A 23,910-nucleotide genomic window follows, 5' to 3' on the forward strand; every position below is an offset into this window, starting at 1 on the left:
CCTGTGGAAATAACATTTGGAAGCAGACAAACATTGATTGGCATTATTTTCCATCTGGGAAAGCAGCACAGATCCTGCCAGAGATGGAATCCTAGGGGCCGCTGAGCGCTATGTGGTCTAGTAGAAGTGGCTTTTCATTATTTCCTAATGAGATGACACCCAGGCACCCAAGGGCCTCTGGAGTTTTTTATAAGGACAGGGGCCTCAGGCTGAACCACATCTGGTTGTCAAGAGAATTATAAGCCAAACCTAGTAGGCTAGTGTTTTACACTGCAGTCATAAAAACACCTAAAATCTTACTCTGGGGGTGATGCATAAATTTCACAATTAACCAGTTAAAGGAAAATCAAAACCATTTATAATGAAACTCAAACCCTCTCCTAGATGGAAAATCAAGATGATAAATCCCAGGCTTCCAAAGTTTTGAGGGGCCACAGAGTCTGCAAGAGGGTCAAAAATTACCACTGAGAGAGCCAACAGGACAAACCAGAGTCCTAGTGGACATTGGTTTCCAGGGTTGGGTGGTGTGAGGGCTGCCGGGTTGCTCCATGCATCATGGAGGGCAGGGTGGGGGTGATCTGGCACAAAGTGTCCAGGAGGCCAGGGTTACTCTGCCTTTAGGGCCACTTGGCTGAGATTCACCCCTCCTGTTTCCTCCCGGGCCTGTGCCTTCAGCCCTTGTGATACTGTCACCTGAAAGAGCTGGTACTTCTCTGCATGCTGAGTACTTGATAGGAAATCTCCTTTGCAGGAGGCAAATTCACAGGTGCCATTGCTATTGCCATTTCAAAGATGAGGAAACTGAGGTTTAGCTGGTTCAATCCAAAGTCAGGCTGAGCCAGCACCTGGACCTCCTCCATCACAGAGGCTGTGTAGGTCAGCTCCTCTCAACAGGCCATACCCTGGAGTCACCTGGCCAGGCTTCAAGCACAGTGCATGGCCCCTCCCCTGACCAACTACATCAGTATTAAACCAATGCTTCGGAGACAGGCACTGGAGGCCTGTGGGTCATAAATGGCTTGCTCAAAGTGGCACAGTGGATCTGGGCTAGAATCCAGGGTCCTCCTCCTAGTGCCATTCACCTGCCCATTGACTGCTCTCACCCTGGTGCCGCTCAAGCCTGCCCCACCCACAGCACTCACCTCATCACGTGAATGCATTCTGGCTCCTTGGTGAAGCTGTAGGCATAGCCGCTGGACGTGGTCCCAAAGTCGATGGCCACCACCACGAGAAACGTCTGCTGTTCCGAGACGTTGGGGTCGGCATCATTCTGTAGATACAAGTGAGGCTCTTTGCCCAGGCCAGGCCTGGCTTTGGGGAGGGCAGTTCCACCCAGCCCAGCTGTGACTCACTGCAGGCAGAAGGGTCTCCACATTCCTGCTCAAGTCTGCCACGTGGCAGCCCTGGGGACAGGGCAAGCCAGCCTCAGCCCCACTTGAGTGGTTTGGGGAGACAGAGGTGCCCGAATGGGGACAGGACACCTGGGCAGGGCACTGCTTGCAGCTCATCAACCCTGCATGCCTGTGGCTAATTATGGAAGTGCTACCATGGAGCAGAAGCCCCGTAGCTCTCTGGTTAGACCCTGTCTCCCCCACTGCCCTCCACGATCCTGTGCAGACCTCCAGTGACCGCCCCAAGCACTCTGCCAGCTGTGCCCTTCATCATGCCTCCTGGTGATCTCTCCATCTGTGCCAGCATTTCATGCACCTGAACAGGCTGGGCACACCCAGGACCCCACCTGATCCTGCAAAATGCCAACCACATGACCCTGCCATGCCCATGCCCTCATCTGTCAGAGCCCTTCCTCATCTGTCGAGTCATTTGGGCAGACTTTTTTTTTAAAGCAATGTAGACTTTCTTTCTTTTGACTCCCACACAACTCCAAATTATAAAAGCCAGCACATTTCAACGCTGGTGTGTTGGTTGAAGCAGGAGGTGAGAACAATACCCACCTAACCACTGGCCCCGTCCCCTGCCCCGTCCCCTACCCTCCTCTCCACCAACCTGAAGCTTCTACAAGGAACCCTCAGTGTGCAGAGTTTGGAAACCACAGGACCTGGCCACAGGTGACCAACCTCACCATTGCTAGGACTGAGGGACTTTCCAGGATGCAGGACTTTGTGCAACAGGGGGACAGTTCCAGAAAACCAGGACAGGTTGACACCCACTACCAAGCTCCAAAGCTCTTCTCAGCAGAGGCCTTGGGAGCTGTGCAGCTCATGCAAAGCCACGCTTTCCTCGGGTGCTTGACTGCACTGGCTGTGTGGACGCCCCTCTTTACAGCAGCCCCCATAAGGACCACACTTAAAGTGCAGGGTGGGGTGGGAGCAATGGCTAGTGCGAAACCCTGCTCCCATGTTCTCTCCTAGGCAAACTGTTGCAGAAGCAATACCTCAGCCTCAGGCTTGGTGGGGTTGGGTGGCACAGTGAGAAGCAGGCAGGGAACGGCAGAGGGCAAAGCCACTGCATTTCACTGATTCGCTTCCTTCCCAGCAGGTGCCTGTGGTGGCTGGAACTGGCCTTTAAAGAGCTATGTGTGCCCAGCCTGCCTACTGGTGCCACTCTCCCAGGCCCTCAGCTCTAGAAGAATGGGCCACACGTGGAAAGACTTTCTAGGCCCCAAGTGGGGAAGGCGCTTGGCAGGGCTTCCATGGCCAGTACCTGGGATTTGATCTCCACCCAGTGAACATGCAGGGCTGCCCAGGGGCCTGAACAGTGAGAGCAGATGCAGAAGGAAAAGGTAGCCAGCTCACACGCACGGGCGCATGCACACATGCACACACTTCTTACCACGATATGGGAAGGGGACAGAGGCGTTATTCCTGTGTCCCCTAGACTCCGGGCTGGAGATGAATATGCAGAGGTGGGGGCCGTTTCTGAAAGGAAAGATAAAGTCCTCCCTTAGACGTGGCACAGGCTGGCCCGGGGACAGGAGTGAGGCCCGCAGGGTTTTGCTCCTCAGGCTCTGGGCTGCTTGAAAGCAGGGCCCGACCCCAGCCAGGAAGGCAGGGGGTCCAAGTCCACACCAGCACCCCTTTGGGTTTGGAATTAGAACTTGACCCAGTGAGATGTCCCTGTCCCTTTTCTCCCAGTGACTACCAGGCTTCTCACTGTGCCACCCAACCCCACCAAGCAGGAGATGCTGTTAAGTCCTCCAAAGGCTGGACACTGCACCTATGAATCCCAGGAGTCACACGGGGCTTGGCATGTCCCGCTCCACTCAATGCATAGCCTAATAGCTGATAGGAGGGCTCGAGGTGACTTGGAAAGGCCTGGCTGCTTCTGAGGGAGCACAGGAGCGGCTCTATCTGCCTCTTCTGCAGTATCACTTTGCATTAATCTCAGGCTCCTGCAAAATCTCTTTCAATTGGGTGGGAACTCAAACAGCATCATTACAGTGAGTACCCAACAGCCCAGGGACAGAGCAATTGTGAGAGCGAATGTGAGACCTGGAGTCTGCTCAGCTGCCTCCCCTCTCTGCAAGCTCATGATCTCTCTCCTCCCCATGAGGCTCAGCTCCAGCTCTGTGAGAGCCATGAGATTACAGAGGCAAAAGGTTGAATAGACATTTCTCAGAGAAGACATACAAATGGTCAGGAGGCTTATGAAAACATGCTGAATGTCATTACTCATTAGATAAATAATGCAAATCAAAACTACAATGAGATACCACTCCACACCCGCTAAGTTGACAATTCGTTAAGGACAAGTGTAGAAAAAACATGTGAAAAAAATGGAACTCGATGCATTGCTAGTGAGAATGTAAAATGGTACAGTTGTGGAAAATGGTTTGGTGGTTTCTTAAAAAGTCAAATATAGAATTACTATAATTCAGTAATCCTACCCCTAGGTATCTCCCCAAAGTAATTGAAAACAGGGACTCAAAGAGGTACTTATGTGTGAATGTTCACTACAGCAATGTTTACAATAATCAGAAGATAGAAACAACCCAAGTGTCTATGAAGAGATAAATGGATAAATAAAAGGTGGTATGTGCATACAAAGGAATAGTATTCGGCTATAAAAAAGGAATGACATTCTTATACATGCTACAACATGAATGAAACAGAAAACATGCTAAGTGAAATACGCTGGACACAAAAGGACAAATACTATATAATTTCACTTATGTTTAATATCTATAATAGACAAATTTGTAAAGACAGAAAGTAGATTAGAGGTTACCAGAACCGGAGGGAGGAAGAATAGAGAGTTATTGCTTAACGAGCACAAAGGTACTGATTGGGATGATGAAAAGTTTTAGAAATAAATAGCAGTGAAGGTTGCACAACATTGAGAATATCATTCCTGCCACTGAACTGTACAGTTAAAAATGGTCAAAATGGTAAGTTTCGTTACACATACTTTATCATAGTAAAAAATGTTTTTTTTTTTTAAACAGGAAAAACAATTTGCTCCTCTGGGAGGGAAAGCCATTTCCCATTTCTATTAGCTTCCATGGCCCAGGGATCTCAAAAGAGCATGGAGAAGTCAGCTCTTTTCCTCCACCAGCCTGCTAGATCTACCATCTTCGCTGATCTCCCAGCACAAGGGTCCCACCTTCCATAAAAGCTGGATGAACGCTGCCTCTCCACTTAGGGTCCCAGCAGGGTGATCCTTCCACCTGTTCATGACAGTTACTTCCTGCCCACGGCCCCTTAGACAGCCCTTGGAGAGACGCCATCCAGCCCCAGGAGCTGCCCTCTCTCCACCTGCTACCTGGAAGGCCTGCGGCCACGCGTCCACATTTGCACAGAAGGTCTTGGAAGAAACCAAATGTCTAATGGCCCAGAAAATCTGGTGTTGGCAATTAGCAAACAAGCTATTATCCACCGGCAGGCCCTCCACCCTGCTGCAGCTCGGTTCTAATTATCCTGTCACTCAGCCCTTCTCCAAGCTGGCCTGGGTCATCCCACTGACTTGCAAAATAGCATGGGTCCAGCCACACACTGAACATGTGCCTCGGGCCCCCAGGGGATTCCAGGGGACTTTGAGGGTAAGAATCAAGGATTTTTTGTTGTTGCTGCTCTTCTCCCCATATCTCCCTCCCCCACTGCATCCGGGGAAGTACTAAACAAATCGTTTGACTTGCTGATTACTCGCCAGGCCTGGAGGCAGTTGAACTTCATGGACTTCTTTCATCAGAAATTAAAATTCATCTACATTATTCAATGATTTAAAACTGATCTGCTGAGAAGGAATGGAGGAGAAAGGTTTTCATAGATACTTGTGTTACTGGGCACATCCACATCTGTACATAGTCCAAGCTAAAGATAATTACCTGTTCATGCCCACCGACCCAGCACAGCAATATACAAAGGCGTCAGAGACACATTTGTTTTCAGCTGATATCTCTACTTTGCCATTTAGAATGTCAAAGTGGTGCAGAAAACTTCAAGGTGAAAAGCCAACCTTATCCCCTAAAGAGCAACAGTGGAAAGTTTATTAATCCTGGTGTGCTAATGATCCCAACAAGGCTTGAGATCTTGCATGCCTTAGGACTAAGCCTGAGAAGGTCAGCGGAGTGTGATCTATTCATCTCTGGCTACCTGAGCTAACAGTGGATGGGCATCACGCGCCCCCTTCAGTCCTGCACAGCCATTACCCACAGTAAGAAAGTCCAGGTACCATTACTGTGGCCCTGTTCACTCTGCCTCGGTAAAGCTAGTACAATAACATCTGCCCCAGGCTACTTCCACCGATGCAAGTTCCCAGTATACACAGGTCAACTGGGGCACACTGGGAACATACGAGAAGCCAAAAGCTCAACCTGAATACAGGTTTTTATATTGCAGGTTTTCAAGAAAGAAAGGAAGCAGAAGAAAAGGAATTTCAGGCCCCAGCTGCGGAAATAGGGAAGAGAGACTGCTGAAAGGGAGATGAAAGGAAAATGCTTTATCAGGAAATGTAGTCAAGGGCAGAGTCCAAGGATCCAGGACACTGAAGAATACCTACTCCATCACTCTAGGTAGAGTGCATAAAGACCACCCAGAGCTCCTTCCTTGTCAAGCACCGAGTTACCCCGACATCCACAACACAGAGTGAGTCCACGGTTTCACAGAATTAAAAATATGCTGACGGTTTCAAGAGTGCAAATCATCAGCCACAAAACTAAGTTAAGCGGAAGGGAAGCAACCCCGGAACTTTCTAATAACTAGAAATGAATTGTCAGGTCTCCTTTGCTGTTAGATAATTTAATACCACTTCAGTCTCATAGTGTGCAGATGATCTCTTTAAGGTTAATGAATATAAAAATATGTTGATCAGGGCTGGGGCTGTAGCTCAGTGGTAGAGCACCTGCCTAGCATGCATGAGGCACTGGGTTCAATCCTCAGCACCACATAAAAATAAACAAATAAAATAAAGGGGACATTCTGTCCATCTACAACTACAAAAAAAATTTTTTTTCAAAAAACAAGTTGATCAAAGTGTTCACAGGTTTGCTCATAAACCTTGAACCCTCCTGTCCTAACACATTCATTTTAAAAAATGAATTTTAAAATGTCATTTTTAAACCATGTCATCTTAAAACTAACATTTGCAGCAAAAGAAAAAAAAGGATATAAATAAATAAATAAATATTTTGAAGCAATGCACAGGATAAATAAATAAAAGAATCACTCGAACAACAAGTGTCCTACCACAGGGCTTCTTAGAGTCCCAAACCAGGCATTTGAGGGGGACCTTGGTAATTGAATCCTCCTCACTTGCTTTAATGGAACAAGAATGAAAACGTAGGCTTCATCTGGGTTCTTGCTATAAAATGCAAGACATGTACAATTCAAACACATTTTTATTTGCTCCCAGCTCTAATGGCTTTAATCAAAGCAGACGTTCTTAAAATAAAAAAAATAGCCTTGCTAAGAGAACCTCAAAGACAGCCATAATTCACTAACTCGATGCTCTCCTCCTCCAGAGACATTAGTCAGCAAATGGCCGTGAGCAGCATCGCAGGCTTTGAGATACACGGATCGATCCTGCTCCATAAATGCAACATTCTTTAAAGATGAAGACAGAACCATTGGGCTGGCTTTATTCTATGGACCTCCAGACTTATGTGAAAGTGACAGGTGGTCTCAACAATAGCGACAGGCTCGACTCTCCAAAGGGTCCTTCCCGCCAGCTTTCAGATTTATGTATCTTTCAAAGAAATACCCATTTCTAAAGGATTTTTAAGGTCTGGTCCTCTTTTAAAAAATTATACACACACATTTTTTTTTCCTCATTTTTCTTCCTCTGAAGGCTATAAAAGGACAGGCATTTGCCCCAGTGCCTAAAATCAGGCTCATTGAGAAAAAGCCCTCTCTATTTCTCTCCTGATACACCCTCCTCCCAGTGCCATCTCTGAAAATTGATCAGTTCAAGGTCATGTGTAGGTTACTTGCAAATGTCTTTTAAGAAGGAAAATAAAAAATCTTTTATGACCCTCTAACAGGCGTCATGGCTAGCTGAACTAATGCATTATTACCGTAAGCTGAGCCTCCATTTCAGTAAATAATTTATGGGCTTTATTTTTTTAATCACCAGGTTGATGTCCAGAGTAAATGGAAATTTTATTGGCATGAACAGGAGACCCTCTCACTATGAAGAACACCGAGTGTAAAATAACCACTCCAAATGCTAAATAATAATTACGGAAATGAGTACTCACCGTGGCAGAAACCACAACACCATGCTCAGTCTGAATGGGGGTGCTGCACCAGGTCTCCGACACCAGGCGGCATCTTCTAGTTACCCTTCCTGCCTCCTGGACAGTCCAAGAGATGAGATGCCCCAGCAAGGAGAACAGGGGCAGCTGAGTTTCCCCAGATAGTGAAATCCCGAGTCACTGCCACCCCAGATGGTCAATGGGCAGTTAGTTCACTTTCTCTCTCTTTACCACAGGTTCATACACTGATTTGTGGGCCTCCCACTTGGGCCTCTATGTGTCCAGGCAATTGCTGGGAGAGGTAAGGAAACACTACCTAGATGAATAGTTTTCAAGAATTATATTCAGCAACCATGCAGCTCCTACCCAGCTGCACCCAGTATCTGGTAGGGCTCTACCAAATCACCCCACACATGGTTCCAAGATGTCCACCTGGCCTCTCTTCCACAGACTCTGCTCAGTGGGGCAGGGCAATGTCTTACTTCATCTCTGACCCTCAATGTCAACTGGATGAATGGAAGAAGGAACAGTGGACATTGCATGGATGGATGGGGGAATGGGGAGATGGATGCTTCTATGTGTGACCAAAAGTGAACTCAGTAGATATCCAGACTGGAAGGGTATAAGGATGGCCTTAGGCCTGAGCCTAAGCAACTCCATTTTAAAACTCCACTTTGAAACCTGCAGTCTCACCAGGCACGCCTACGGAGCCCTCCAATATGATCATCAGGCATAGCCCTGACATAAACAAGTCACTTCTCCCCTCCCTGACAAGCTCAGAGTGAAGTCTCTGGCTTGTTGTCCTCACCCCGATAAGGGGGAAAGGTGAGAAAATCAGGGTGGGGACCCCACCCTGATTTTACATCATGGTAAATGACATCACTGAGAGACCCGGTGGCAGCTGATAGGGATTGAAAGGGTGGTGAGCAGCCCACAAATTTAGTATAAATGATGGGGCAAATGAACAGACAGACCTTCAGCCAGCCGATGCCCTCCTGCTGAGAGGCTGATGAGGACCTGGACTGACATCTCAAATCTTCTCATGGTTTGCTTGATCCTCTGCATCTTCCTCACTGCTCTCAGACTCTACAGCCACATCTTGACCCTGGTGAGAACCAAACTTCTCCCTATGACCCTCTCCTCAACAGCTCCACCCCAGGAGAAGCCTGCCATGGTCTCTGACCCGACTGCTGTGGTCTGAGTGAGTCTGCATCTGCTGGACTTAGAGCCTAAGGCTTGAGACTTTTGATCTGACACTTGAACTTAGCATGCAGAGGGAATGTCTGTCATGAGCCTGTCATGATTAAGAGTGCTTGCAGTGCTTCGGATTAACCTAGAATTGTTTGCTGTGAATTGATTATGTCTATTGCAGTGCCTAGCATTAAGGATAGTTATTTTCTTGATTAAGAACCTATAGAGTAAAACTGTATTGAATGATCTGAGTAAATACAGCATTGACAAAGGCAGAAGTGCGTGGACATTCTTTATTTCTCCCCCTCAACTGCATATGTCGCACCTTTTGCCATCATGACAAAGGGCCAGTGAGGTGTTTCTCAGAGTGGGTAGCCACACCCGGGTTGGGACACTGGCAATGCACATTGTGAGTTACCTCTGATAATTGGGATCAGCTTCCAAATCTCCCGGATCTGCCTCCCTCCCCAGACACCCCTTTTGCCAGGGGAACAGCATGGCTCCCAGGCAGGAGATTGCCATACTCCCTCCCTTCTTATTCCATCCCAAGCCCTGACATTCCTATTTCCTCACACCTCCCATGTTCTCTGTCCTCTGCAAAGTCACCGCCATAGCCATGCTCCAGGTCCTCCCAAACTGGACCAGGGCTCCTGCTCTGTCTCCCTGCCCTGGGCCCCACCCAAGCCACAGTCACCCTGTAGTCAGAGCGTCCTGGTCAAAGCACTGAGTCTGCTCACATTCTCAGCTTTGTCAGAGGTGTCCCTGATGACCATTCCACCCTGGGTAAAATCCAGGCCTTCACTCCCCACCTCCATCCATCTGTGGCCTCCTCTCTCCATTCCATCCTTGGCCAGACCAAACCTGCCCTCAGACCCTAGAACATCTGCGCCTGACCAGCCTCCAGGGCTCTGCACACACTGGCCCCTTTCTGGAAGAGTGCCCGCCCTGGCTTCCACAGGCGGCCAACTCCACCTTGTCCTCCAGGACTCCACCTCCAAAGGCCTGCCTCCTCGGAGAGAGGAGAGGCTTCGCAATTCCATGGTACAAGCAGACGGAAAAATGTTAATCAGTGCCTGGCGATCCACTGGCAAAGCCCAGATGAAGGAAATTCCACAATAGCCACATTTCTCCAAGAAATTACCACCAGGGAAATAAACAGGCAAGGAGGGGAACCTACAGACCAGGGGTTCTCAAACTTTGATGTGCATCAGATCCCCCATGGGCTTGTTCATGAGAATGATTCTGGTCCCACCCCTAGAGTTCCTGAGCCAGTAGGCCTCAGGCTGGGGAATTTGCCTCTGACATCAGCTCCCAGGCCCCTCCACTCTGCCCTGAGACCAACTGCTACAGCTTAAAGAGACCTCAAACATTTCAACCCCAGTAACTGCCCTGTGTGGCCATTCATTGGATCCCAATTCAAAAATCAAAACCTTTTTCCATTTATGAGATAATGGGAAATGCTAACATGGGCTGGATCTTGATGATATTAAGGGATTTATTCTTAGTAGCATAGCTATATCATTTTAAAGTCTTTGTCCCCTGGGAATACATTCTGAAATGTTCACAGATGAACCGATCACAGATGAAACGATCTGTCTAGGATTTGCATCAAACCAATGGAAGGGGAAGGGCAGAGATGAACAAGACTGGCCACAAGTTAATAATGATTAAAACTCGTGGCAGATTCATGGGGGTTTGACACACGAATTTCTCTACTTTTGTATGTTTTAAATTTTCCATAATAAAAGAGTTACTGTTTTAACACGTAGTACATGGAAGACTGGGGAGAGCAAGACAAGGATTTTTTTCCTTTCCTCCGCTGTCTATGGAGCACCTAGCCCAGCCACAGTAGGCACCACCCAGACTTCTCAAGTCAGTGAGTTTGTTTAAATCAAAAAAACATGGCCTTTGAAGGTTTGGGGAGGTTTGGGACCTGGTCTTAGAGCAGCTGAGGGGTCTACTACGCTGGCTCCTCTAAGGCCAAGACCATTGAGCTTCAGCAGGTGCCCTTGCCACACAGACAGAGTAGCCACCAGCTGGGCACTCACCCAACAGGATGGTCTCCAGCCAGCTCAGAGACAGGGTCTTCCTGGTAATCAGCCCACAGCTCTTAGACTTTGTCACCCCGCTGCAAACCTGAGCCTCAAAGGAGGCATGGGGTTGTTCCTGACCCCCTGCTGGAGGCCCTTCCAAATCTGAGAAACAGAGGAGCTGCCCCAGCAGAGAAGCAGGGTCATTTTAAGGACCAGACATGCTCATTTTGCTTTGTCCTTCAGTCAAGCTGGGATCCTGTGCCATACAGGTGGGGCAATGAGTCTCAGTGACAGCCCTGACATCTTTCTGTGATTCTCACCCCAGAGAAGAAGGGCAAGCTGAAACACTGATGTCAGATGTCACCATGTGACCCTCTGTACCATAAGAGCAGGCCCTGAGTCCTCCAGAAAGGTGGATATGGGTGCATGTTGCAGCAAAGTCCCAGCATGCAGCATGGTATCCTTCACTCTCAGCCTTGAGTTGGCCTTGGCCTTGGGGTGGCAGAGGTGGCAGAGGTGGCAGGTGGGGCCATCAGCTTGGGATAGAGGCCCAAGGAAGCCATGGAACAGGAGCAAAGCCAAGTGGGATCCTTGGCTGCTGTTCTTGGAGAAGCACAAGGAAAACAAAATGGCTGCAGACAATGACCAAAAATATTGTCATGGCAGATGGAGGGGACAGAGGTACAGAGTCTGTGAGCCTCGAGATGCTGCTTCTCCTTGGGCCCCTTCTCCCTCTGTGAAGTGAATCCCAGGGCCGCCGTTGCCATGCCTTAAGAGCAGAGGAGACACTGCCTGAGAAGCCCCCTGAAATCACAGCCCACCAACCGCTTTCTGAATTCTTCCACAGATCAGATATTTACGTCTATTTTTTACTTTAGGCTCTTTTTCAAGGTTATTCAAACTCAAATTATTAATTTGAAGTTATTAGTAATTACAGGTCCAGAAGTCTATCAGGAAAGCTCTCAGAGTCTGCTCTCACTGAAAGTGGACTGTGTGCCAGGCTGAGAGCTTCGCAGGAGTCTCTCATGAAATCCTGCCTCAGGGGGTTGCTGTGCGGTGCTGCCGTCATTCCCATTCTACGCATGAGAAAAATGAAGCCTAGAGGGTTCACACTGTCACTCGGGGTCCCCCAGCTGGACTTGTCGATCTCTGACTCAGAACCTGACCCCTGCACCAAGCCAAACACAGGCCCACACGCAAGTTCGATTTCTCTTAACAGATAGAAGCACAAAATAGACGTGAGTTTGGGGAGCTGGGAATTCCAAGGTCTAGTGGCCAACATTGGGCAAGGTCCTGCTTGCTATGTCATCCCATGATAGAGGGCGGAAGGGCAAGAGAGCACAAGCGAGCAAGGCAGGAAGGGGCAGAACCCCTTCTTTTATCAAGAGCCCACTCCTGCAGGAGCTCACCCACTCCTGCATGAGACCCATCACCTCCTAAAGGGCCCACCTCTCAACACTGTTGGATTGGGGATAAGTTTCCAACACCTGCAATTTGAGACACACATTCTAATCACAGTAGATGTGAATATAAATCTCCATTTCTCAAATAAGCAGATACTGTAGGGAAGTCAGGAGGTCACAGGCACAGGGCATTCCCCAGGCCCCGTAGTCTCTCCTGCTGTCTCCAGGCTCAACTGACCATGTGGCTCATTCTTCCTTGGGCTGCAAAGCTGAACAGGGGTCTCTATTTAAAAAGCCTTTAATCCTTCAAAATCCAAACCCTGAGGTAGGGCAGGGGGTATATTGATAACATAGAGGTCAGAAATACAAGTTCAGAGTCAGGAAAGTCCAAACTCAAATCCCAGCCTGGCCACTTCCTGGATACATGCCCTGGAGTGAGTTACTTAACTTCTTGTTCTGACCTAGAAAACGGTACTGGTGGAGGTGGGTGCTCCTTAAGGAATAAATGAAACAAACCCTGTGAAACCTGGTGCATGGCAAGTGCCCAATAAATTATTATTTTGTAACTTATTATAATCATTACCATCATCATCATCTTCAATCATCATCATCAAATCAGTCCATCTTCTACTGCGATAAGGACCATGCCTTTCACCCTAGGACCGGCAGAGCCCCGGCTTAAGTACACAGTCAGCACATGCATTTCCTTCACCTTTTGCTCCTCTGGGCTTGTGAATCTCACCAGACAGAAACTTGGCAAGTGAAACCTTCAGGGAAAATCTCAGTGATGGGAAGCATGAGGGCCACTGCTGCCGGGGTGCGGGGACCTGTCTGGCCCGACTTCCCACTCAGGCTGTCTTCTCAGGGGCACTTTCTAGACAACCAAAGAGAACTTGGGAAGCCACGTGACCATGACTTCAGCTTTCTGTCTTCTACAAGGAAGCCCCAGTTTCACATTTTAGAACTGAGCAGGTCAATGTACAAAACTCTTCCTCACTCCAAGGAAAAGATTTCACCTGCCTGGGTCTCTGGAAGCCCCAGGCTTTTAATTCCCCAATTTATGGTGAACTGCCTCAGGACAGATCAGCCTGCAGAGGCCACAGTACAGGGCTGCAGCTGTTCTGAGGCCAAGGAAAGCTGCTGTGCCATTCCAGGCCAGTGGGTCTCACACTGAGAAGAATCCTTCACCTCCCAAATGCTCACCTTCTTTCCCTAGGGAGGGGGAGTGGTCAGAATGTGAGGGCAGGGGAGATGGTACAGCTGGATTCACCTCCCTTCCGCTGAACCCTCTAATGACAGAGAGTTGCACCACTTCCAGATAGGAAGCTCACCTCTTATCCCACCATGTGCCCTGTGCCTGGGGAAATGGAGCACAAACTTTCAACTCTGCCATCGCCTGCAGAGTTCCTTAATGGAAGCAATGCCCCAGGACAGCTGAGCAGTTTGTGCACTGCACAGAGATACACACCCTGGGGAAGATCTCCCAAGCAGGGCTGCATCCATCCAAAGACAGGAGCACCATGTTCTTATACACAGGTGCCATGCTAAGGCATGAACGGAAGGGCTACATCACCCAGTGGACACCTCTTTTGAATTTTTTTGCACCCAAAATGGGTCTTGCTGTAATCCACATAAAAGCACAAAGGTGGCCATGACACTTAATAGCGACAACAGCAACAAAAAAGGAAATTCCTGTTAAAATACGAAGCGCCCTATCCCTACAAGAGTTTCAAGCAGAGGTAAGATTTATCTGAGCTACAGAAGAGTAACAGAGGGCCAAAAGAACTCAGGAAGTGGGGTGGGAACTAGCCTTTATGGATTGGTGTAAGGCTCACTAAGTGCCTGCCATGCACCCGAGCTGCAGAGGCCACGGCTTCCATTAGGCATAGGGACCTTGGACCTGAGAACACTGGGCCAACCCCAGCTGCTCATTCACCGGCCTTAGTGGATATGCCATGTCCACCCCAAATCATTCCTCCCTTCTTAATTAGAACAAAAGTTTAGTTAAGAAGGGATAAAGCAATACCTCCCCCGACCTGGGCTGATGTGTCCAGTGTAAGTCAGTCGTGGCGAACCCCATCCCTTGACAAGACAGCCAAGAACAGGTGTGTGGTCCACACACAGGGGAAGTCTGGCAGGCTCCTGGGAAAGAGACGTCCTGCTTCTTAAGTGGGCTCCCTGGGAAGAGGGTGGACACACAGGGCACGAAGCCAGTACACAGGAGTGGCCACCACTGGATAAACCTCCGTGAGCTGCCGAGTCCCCTCACCTCGGAGCCTGCTGTACCTCTGGACTCCCGATTTGGGGAATAATTAATTTTCCTTTTGCGTGAACAAGACTAAGTCAGGTTTTCCACACTTTGCCAAATAAAAACTGGCTCCAGGCTATGTAATCTTGAACAAGCTACTAACGTCCTCTGTAGCTTGGTTTTCCTTACATATTAAGTTGGGATAATAATAACGCACACCCCCCAGGATTCGTGAGCATTAAATAAGAACAAAGCAGACAAAGGTTTTAGCAAGTGCAGCTATTATTTATTACTTACAGTGTCTCGTTTTATCCCTACAAACAGCCCACGGAGATAGGAAATAGGTAGTTATTTGCCCCATTTAACAGCAGAAAAAAAACAAGGAAGAGAAAGGTAAAAATCGCACACCAGCAGGTCCCTTTCTCAGTGGCTAAGCCCCTTCCCCGGGCCACATCCCAGCCTTGAGGTTCAAACTCCATGGCTGACTGAGTCTTCCCCACCCGCAAGGAGCAGCAAAAACAGGGAGCAGAAATGGGAGCGACTGCTAATAGGCAGTGGGCTCTTTACAAGGTGATGAAAACGTTCTGGAATTTAACAGCCGTGATGATTGCACCACCTTGCAAATACTGAAAACCACTGAATTATACACTTCGGAATGAAACAGGAATTATATCTCAATTTTAAAAATTAAAGAGCTGCTAGAAACAGCCTGGTAGGAAAACCATTCCCTGCCCTGCTTGCCTGCCTCAGGAGCACAGCCCTGGGTCCTGGGAGCAACATCCCCAGCCCCTCCCCACCCCTGCCACCTGGGCAGGCTCCTTCCTTCTCCAGGGTGAACCTGGCTGGGGAGTCCACAGTGTGGGGCCAGCACTGAGGCAGCAGCTGGCATGGCCTCTCCCCAGCACCCCCTGCTCTGTCAACATAATAACATGCAGGGACAGCACCATCTTGTCTTCATTTTCACTTTTTTCTTAGATATTCTGAAGCCACAGGTCCAAGAACAGCTGGCTACCCCCAAAATCCAGGCATTGTTATGCTGGCAGAGGGACTGAGCTCTGCCCACTCGCCCCACACCCTGCTGGTAAGATAAGCAGAGTCCAGGTGTTCTGGAACAAGAGTAGAAGACACCTAAAAACCTGCAGAAATTACAGCCCCGGCATTACAGGAGGGTACTTGCTGTCACCATTGCGAGGACCAGAACTGTGTCCTGCAGAAGGTGACGGAAAAGAGAAGACAAATGTCAGAGGGCCCAAAAGGTCCCTTGGCTCCCCAAGCCAGGACAGGTCCCTGCGGCCTGGGGAGGAGTCCTGGAGAAGCTGCCCAGGGCAGAGGGACACCCAGAGCCACTGCCCTGCTGGAAACAGCCCGCCCTGGCGTGGGCAGCACCTTCCCACATGGCAGCCAGTTTGCAGGTTGGGAGGAAGGAGAGCAGATCCCTTCACAGACGGGCTAAGACCATTTAAGCTTAAAATCCCTAATTGCTTCTTACTTTTTAAATACAAAACCTTCAGTGGGAGATTTACGTTCTTACGAAGAAAGAATTAGTAAACTGGGTCCAGTTATTGATTAACATTAGATTTTGCTAAGTTAAGCACTCATGGCAAAATTTCAAAAATAACTACTCTCCAAGGGAGTGGAAATAGAATATCTTAACTTCCACAGCAGTAAAGGAAGGTAAAACAAATGGAGATTTCACTGAATGAACAGTTGATTCCCTCAGGGCTGGATTTGCTCAAGTCTTATCCCAAGAAATACAAAGCCATAGAAGGGTGCTTTCTCGGGAATGGGGTTTACCTCCTGGCCTCTCCACAGAGCAGGGGGAGGGACCCAAGCCACAGGACCCAGAGCGCCACCCCCCAGCCCACACACACACCGAGCATCCCCTGGCTTACATAACGCCAAGCAGGGTGACAAGGCTGGCAGAGGTCCCCTCTTTTACACTATACCCAACTCAGCTCCTGCCCAGAGAAGGCAAACATTGGCCACCAAATTTTGTAAGCTTTTGAATTTGAACTTAAAGCAAATCAGTGTCACTCAAAACAAAACAAAAGCTCTGATGTGAACAACTAACAGCAGGAACAGAGCAAACAATCCCCACACTCCTAACCCCAACCTCCTCCCCACTCCTGCCCGTGAGTCCCTCCAAATTCTTTACTGAGCTGCAGTGGGGACAGCAGGTCTCAGAGTCCTTAGAAATGCCAGGAAATAACATGGGCTTAAGGGGCCCTGGGGAGATCAGTTGATAGCTTAAAATATTCAGAATTATTATGGGTGTCACATGGTACGTGCATGTCATGTACACAGGAGAGATTCAGCACACACGGCCTCCAAGGACCCCTTGTTCCAGCCCCCGCACTCCAGTAACACAGTGCTTGGGTCCAGAGAACAGGACTTTGCACATTCACAGCCATGCAAGATGGCCAGTGGCCTGAGCCCAGGCTTAGGGAGGAGGCTATGGGTACCCGGGTGGTCTGTCTCTGGTTTTTCATTACTGCAGGCCTGTCCCTCCCAGGATGCAGGCCTGCCCACTTGATTAGGCCTGAAGGATGGCCTCTCTGACTTCACTGTTATCTTTAACAGCTCTGTCTGCAACTCAATTAATCAGCTGGCCTCTCCTCTGCAGAGTGGAATGCTCCAGACCATCACAGAGGGACCACGCTGACTCCCTGCAGGCACACCCCACTGAGCCCGGAATGTCTGAGTCCAGGGCACTGGCCATGGGAGGTGTCCACAGGAAGGCCTCAGACTAGGAAAAGCGGGAGCTAGAGGCAGGGACACCCACACAGGCCCCACTCTCTCAACCTTTGACTTCCTGGCCTCTCTCCCTCTCCACAGACCTAGCCTTGGAGGGTCCTGAATAGTGTGGACACAAAGCTCAGAGCCTTGTGGGTTAGTGAACAAGAAGGTTCTGGAAACTCAACAGGCAGTGGAGAAACAAGCCACAGAGCAATCACTTCAGCCCAACCTGGAAAGTAGGACACCTAGTGGCCATGTGAAATACCCCCTCCCCACCCAAACGGCACCCTGTGTGTCTGCCCAGCCCTCCCCTGCCCACCCCACTGGGTGTCCATCAGTCTGGTCTAGAGGACACGCATCACGGTCATGTCAATCATGAGCCTCTGACCACGCATTTTCAGAGAGTGATTTCAAATGAAATATTGCAAGTAAAAGCCCTGTGGGCTGGGGCTGTGTGAGGCACTGGGTTCGATTCTCAGCACCGCATATAAATAAATGAATAAAATAAAGGTTCATCAACATCTAAAAAGATAATTTTTTAAAAAGTACTGTAAACTTTTGTTCTGTGCATAAACTCACTATGAGTTTACGCTGGGTGAGGGTCTAAGAGGTCTGAGGGCAGAGGACACAGAGGGAGGCAGGTGGGGAAGGCAGCTTCTGGGAGGTGATGCTTGACTGGCGGCTGCAAGCGCTGCTGGGCTGAGTGAGCAAGATGGGAAGGGGACAGCTGTGGGGGCGGGGAGGGCAGAGCAAGGAAGAATCTTCCCAGAGGGCCCTACACCCTCTGCCTCCAGACTGTCCCCCGGGTCTCCTCAGAACCACCAATTTCATCACGTCCTTTCCAGCCTCAAGCTGGAGCTCTCGACTTCATATCAGATCCAATATTTTAACCAATGGGGAGCCTCCATTAGCCCCTGACCACTACCCCTGTCATTATTGCCCCTCATACAATCCCCTGGACCAGCTGGACTGTGCTCTCTGCCATCTGGGAAGCCATCTGCCATCCTCCAGCGGGTCTTGTGCACGGACTCCAGGGAGAAAGGCACTGCTGTCCTTCCTGTGGGAGGAGCTGACCCTCATGGCTGACCTCCAAGCAGACATGGCCCTGAGCCGCTCTTCCAGGGGCGAAGGACGCGTCTGAGGACCCAGAGTTAGCTGGAGGTTATCAAGAGGGATACAAAGTTCTGTCCTCGCCAGCTCTCTAGCAGACAGACCCTGTGCCAGATCTTAGTTTCTCCAACCACAACTGTCCCACTCACAGGGTTGCTGTGGGTCCCCAAGGGAAGACCTGTGAGAAAGACAAAGATAGACAAAGTATGGCACACCCTTGCAAGGGACAGCTACTCACAACCAAAATGGAGCCTCTCAAAGCACCAGGGAGAATATGAGACCCTGGAAAACAAGGTACACATTCCCCACAACTCCACTCACAGGGAGTTTAAGAACAGGCAAAACTAGTCCAAGGGGTACGTAGGCACTGGAAAGAGGCACAGAGAACTTTCTGGGGGATCCAATTTCCTGTATTTTGACTGGCATGGTTACAACGCATGGATTCCTATTGCTGCTATAATAAATTACTGCCATTGTGGGGACTTAAAACCAGACAAATGTATTCTCTGACAATTCTGGAGGTCAGACATCTGAAATGGGTCTCGCTGGGCTAAAGTCAAGGTATCAGCAGGGCCAGGTCCATCTGGAGGTTCCAGGGAGGACCCATTCCCTGCCTAGAGAACATCCGCATTTCCTAGCTCATGTCCCTCCTCCAACTTCCAACTCCGCTGCCTCCCATTCTCCTACTTTCTTTCATTTCAAAGGACACTGTGATTACACCGACCACCAGATACTACAGGATGAACTCCTCATCTCCAGGTTCTTCACCCAATCACATCTCAAAGTCCTGCCATGGTAACGCATTAGGAATGTGTTCCTGTGGGGGAAGGCATGGACACTGTCTTGGTCTGCTCAGGATACTCTAAGAAAATACCATAAACTGGGTGACTGATAAACAATAGAACTTAATTTTTCAGTCCTGAAAACTGAGAAATCCAAGATCAAGGCATGGGCAAATTCAGTGATGGGGGGGTATTGGAGATGGCACCTTCTCACAGTGACCTCACATAGTGGATGGGGAAGGGCAATTCTCTGGGGCCTCTTTCATAAGGGAACCAATCCCATTCACGAGGGTTCTGCCCTCATGACCTAATCGCTCCCAAAGGCCTCACCTCCTGAGACCATCTCCCTGGTGACTAGGTTTCAACCTATGAACTTGGGGTAACACAAACATTCAGGCCAGAGCAGATATCTTTGGGGGTCCATTATTCCACTCACCACACATAGGTATATCCATATGTAAAAATCCATGAGCTGTTTGCTAAACTTTGTAACCCTATGGAACATATACTGGACCAATAATAATAATGAAGACTAACAATTAAGGTTCCTCACCTGGGCTGCTGAGGCCATGTCCCTTACCTAGCTTTGTCCTTTGCCCACCCTCTCACTGTGTCCTCGCTCCACCCTGCACCATTACCCTGCTTTACAGAAACTGACGTGTCACAAGGGATAAAACCTCCCTGGCAGCCATCAAGAGGCAAAGCTGGCTTGAATCCAGGTCTGATGATTCCAAGCCCGAGTTCCACGTGCTCTCAGGGAACACCAAAGTCTCCTGCACAGGAGTCAGGCAGGTGACCCAAAGAGAGAGGCATTGCTTTTGACGCCTCCCTGTTACTGGGTTGTCCACACAGAAACTTTCCCTTTGCTCTGCCTTAAGAAAAACAGCAATACAATTGAGATGAAGAGGGAAAAAAAAAATTCAGCTCAATGGCAGGAACAGTACAGTGTGAAGAAGATCTCGCAAACCGGAGAGCCCAGGCCGCTGCAGGGACTGCAGTGCTCTAGCCCAACAAAACAGCCAGAAAGCCAGACTTCGTGTGAACTCTCTCATATTTTTAATTATAGGCAATGTATCCAATTTATCCAAGATAATGGATGAGCAAACATGTGTTTCCAGGCCCCCAGCTTGTCACCATGAGCAAGGTACGCTGCCTCCTCCTTCTATCCAGCTGTACCACCAGCAGGCAGCAGCCTCACCCCAACAGCTCTGCCCTCTGCAGGACATGGGGCATCAGCATTAGCACCAGCTAATAGGAAGCAAAGCTGCCCTGTGACAAGGGACCTGGAGCAGCTGGAATGAGGCTTCCTGCCCGCTGCAAACACACATTGCAGGTGGGAGCAGAGGCCCCGGCGGGCAGGGCGCATCTCTGTCTGCTCTGCTCTATAGAACCCAGCTGCTCTCACCCACTGCCAACACACCTCCGAGGAGAGGGGCTGGGCCTTCCAGACTCATCTGTCATTTTGCCTAATGCCCAGCTGAGGGCCTCTGACCACAACCCAATATCTGAGCCAGGGTCACCTCTGCCCAGGCACGAGCCATGCTCTGCTGAGCCATCTTTGATGGAGCAGCCCCAGTTGAGGCACCACAGCACCAGCCCTGAACCCAAGGAAGAGAGCTAGGGCCACTTTCAGGTCTACTTCTGTGCCTTCTACTGAGCCTGGGGAGTGTCCAGGCCGTTCTCCTCCTTGAAAAGACCAACTGGATCTTAAGAGTGGCTTTTTGTGGTTTGAGACAAGGCCACAAGGAAATGTCACAAAAATTATCCAGGACAAGGATGAACTATCCATGCTTGGGCTCAGAACCATCAGGTTGCTACCACCCACTCTCTCGCTGTGGGGTCATACCAAGAAGATTTGGCTGCTTTTCTTGGCTCCATCTTCAGATTAGGAAACAGAAATGAAAGTTCAGGAAGGTTCAGGGCCTGTCCATGCACCCATCACCGGTAAACAGAAGGGTCGAGGCTAGTTCCCAGGACTTGAGCTGGTCCCCAGCACAACATTGCTTCCCAAAGAGAACACGTGTCAGGGACCCTTCCAGAAGGGGCTCTGGAACTGCCTCGCCCCACCCAGCCCATCCAGGCCCTAGGAGCTACACTTTATGGGTGTTGCTTCTGGCTTCAACTCTTGACCTCCCAAATGGGACAGAAATCTGCCGCCCCAGAGTGGGGAGAACCCTGGACCTCACACACAGCTCCCCTGCTGACCTCCAGTTTTCCAACTGGCAGTGACCTTGGCTTTAATCATTGACATGGGTGAGAGTTATGATGTTCAGTTGCCAAATCTGGGAGCAAGCCTGGAGCTGGGAATGGCAGGGTGCCACTGGAGCTGGGATGGTCACGTGGCCCCAACAGGTTCCGAGCCATGAGAGGAGGGGGAAATGGGTAGAGGAGGGGCGCCTTGAATTGTGTACACAGATTCGGAGATGGAAGCGGATTTACAAATTCTCTCTTAGAAAGACACCAGTTGTGAGTTGGAGCCTGGGCGAGGTGTGGTGTAGGAGGAGGGTCCTGGGAAGGGAGTCGGGCTGCTATCCTGGGGCAAAAAAAACTCTTGAGTTTTCTGTGAGTCACAGCAGAGCGGTCATCCACTGCAGGGCCGCTGGGTCTTTGGCTTCTGAGTTTGTGTTGAATGTTCACTGAAGGCCGAGTGAGTGCAGCGTTGGGGTTGGGGCAGAATCCATGTCGTGACAGCGTGTCCTCATGGGTTCACATCTGAATGCACCAAAGGAGCCCCAAGGGAAACCAACCAGAAGCTTCCGACTTCTGTCTCTCTCTTCCTGGGTCTGCCTCGCTCTCCCTCCTCCTCCACCGCTATCACTCCCTCTCCCTTCCCCACATGCACTCCCAGCAGCCTTTCCTGGAGTAGATCCGGCAGGACCCCACCAAGCAACATGCAGAACTAGGTACCTGCTGGGCCTCAGGTACCACTGCCCACAGTCTTCCAATGACACCCCAAAAGGCTGATCTCCTTGGGCAGACAATCATTTACTTCCCACAGTCCCTGCTACGGTTTGAATGTGTCCCCTCAAAGTTCAGGTATTAGAATCTTAATCCTCAAATTCATATGCTTATATTTGCAGGTGGGGCCTTTGAGAAGCAATCAGAATAAGATGAGGTCATGAGGGTGGGGCCCCCCATAGCATTAGTGGCTTTATAATAATAGGAAGAGAGATCGGAGCTAGCACACTTGCTGTCTGACTCTGTGCTCTACCAGGTTATGCTGCAGTAAGAAGGCCCTCATCAGAAGCTGAGCAGATGGAAGCACTATGTTCTTGGGCTTCCCAACCTCTAAAACCAGGAACCAAATAAACCTCTATTCTTTATACACTACCTGGTCTCATGCATTTTATTACAACAACAGAAAATGGACTAACAAATTTGCCTTTTGGGGTGCCCTCACAAACCACCAGGCCCAAGTGGGATGATATAACCCCACAATCCCCTTCTCAGCCTTCTGGCCATCCCTAATATCCCACTGAGACATTCAGAACCTTGGATTGCCCTGAGGAAACAGCATGACCTTATTGCCCACAAGTGTGTTCATCAGCTGGTTGTCACTTTCTAGGACTCTGTTTCTTCATCTGGAACATGAAGAGGTGGCTCACAAAACACAAAGACTCTGATAATCTCACTCTGATCATCTAAGTCACACTAACTGGAGTGCTAATGACATTTAAAGACCCAAGCCTGCACAGCCACTGCCACCCAGATCTCCACTAACTCAGTGGTCCAAAGATGCCTCAATTTACCAAGCGGCAAAATCTCCCTCCTCCCCAAAATTTATGGTCCTGACTAAGTATCATCACGTTTTTATTTTGCCAAGAGCAGACATGAGGACATTAGTGATATTAATATTATTAAATCCATCATCTATCTGCTGCCATATTCAGTTCATAAAAGAAAGGGAAAGTAGGATCATACTAGTTACCTACTGCTACTAAAATATTTTTTTCACTCCAAAGTTTAGTGGCTCAAATAATTGCATATGTGCACAGAATTCCACAATTTGGGCTTTTCTCATCTAGAGTCAATTTATGCAGCTAAAGTCAGCTGAAGGTTTGACTGGAACTAGGTGGTCCAAAGCAGCCTCACTCGGGTCTGATGCTTGGCTGGATGCTCCAGCAGGGGCCTCGGCTACCCTCTGTAGTTTCTCCAGCAGGACAACCTGGATTTCCTAAATAGCAGAGTTACGAGTGGGCAAGTCCCAACACATTGACAGATGTTGCTACAGTTTGGATGCTGAATGTCCCCCAAAGGACTATGTGTTAAAGTCTTGGTCCCCAGGGTACTGAGAGGTGGTAGAATCTCCAGGAGGTTGGGCCTAGTGGGAGGTCCCATAGGAGGTGAAGGGTTTGCTGGGTCACAAGCTCTCCATCATAGCTCTCTGGTCTGGTCACCACCACCAAAGGCCTAAAAGCAACAAATCTGCCAATTATAGACTAAGCCTCTGAAACCATGTGCCCAAATAACTTTTCTCTTTATAAGTTACTTCTCTCAGGTAAAGGGATGGAAAGCAGACGAATAGTCAATGCAGTCTTCTGCTGGTTTTCTTTGCTGACACGCTATTGGCCAGAACAAGTCACATGGCTAAGCCCCAGTCCAGGTGGGAGAAAGTGTGAGTGCGTGGAGACAGGACTTACTGGCTGTTAATGTAACACTCTCCCACCAGAGCATCGCACTCCCAGAAACTCTGAGATGGAATAAATTCAGCTTCATGAAAACCTACTACCCGGTGCTCTGGGTGACTTCCTCACAGGCC

At 49.3% G+C, this 23,910-nt stretch overlaps 1 protein-coding gene across 3 annotated transcripts in view; it reads right to left on the reverse strand.

Annotated features, from left to right (window-relative positions):
- HSPA12A (heat shock protein family A (Hsp70) member 12A) overlaps positions 1–23,910 on the reverse strand; it is a 149,325-nt gene that overhangs the window by 24,118 nt on the left and 101,297 nt on the right. For all 3 annotated transcript variants that reach the window (XM_081267960.1, XM_081267961.1, XM_081267962.1), the window contains 2 exons: positions 2,791–2,876; positions 1,143–1,270 (listed from right to left, as the gene is read on the reverse strand). In XM_081267960.1, the coding sequence (XP_081124086.1) occupies positions 1,143–1,270; positions 2,791–2,876 (214 nt within the window). The remainder of the gene's footprint in view (positions 1–1,142; positions 1,271–2,790; positions 2,877–23,910) is intronic.

The sequence above is a fragment of the Spermophilus citellus genome, assembly GCF_964194105.1.
Source record: "Spermophilus citellus genome assembly, chromosome: 15".
Taxonomy (NCBI): domain Eukaryota; kingdom Metazoa; phylum Chordata; class Mammalia; order Rodentia; family Sciuridae; genus Spermophilus; species Spermophilus citellus.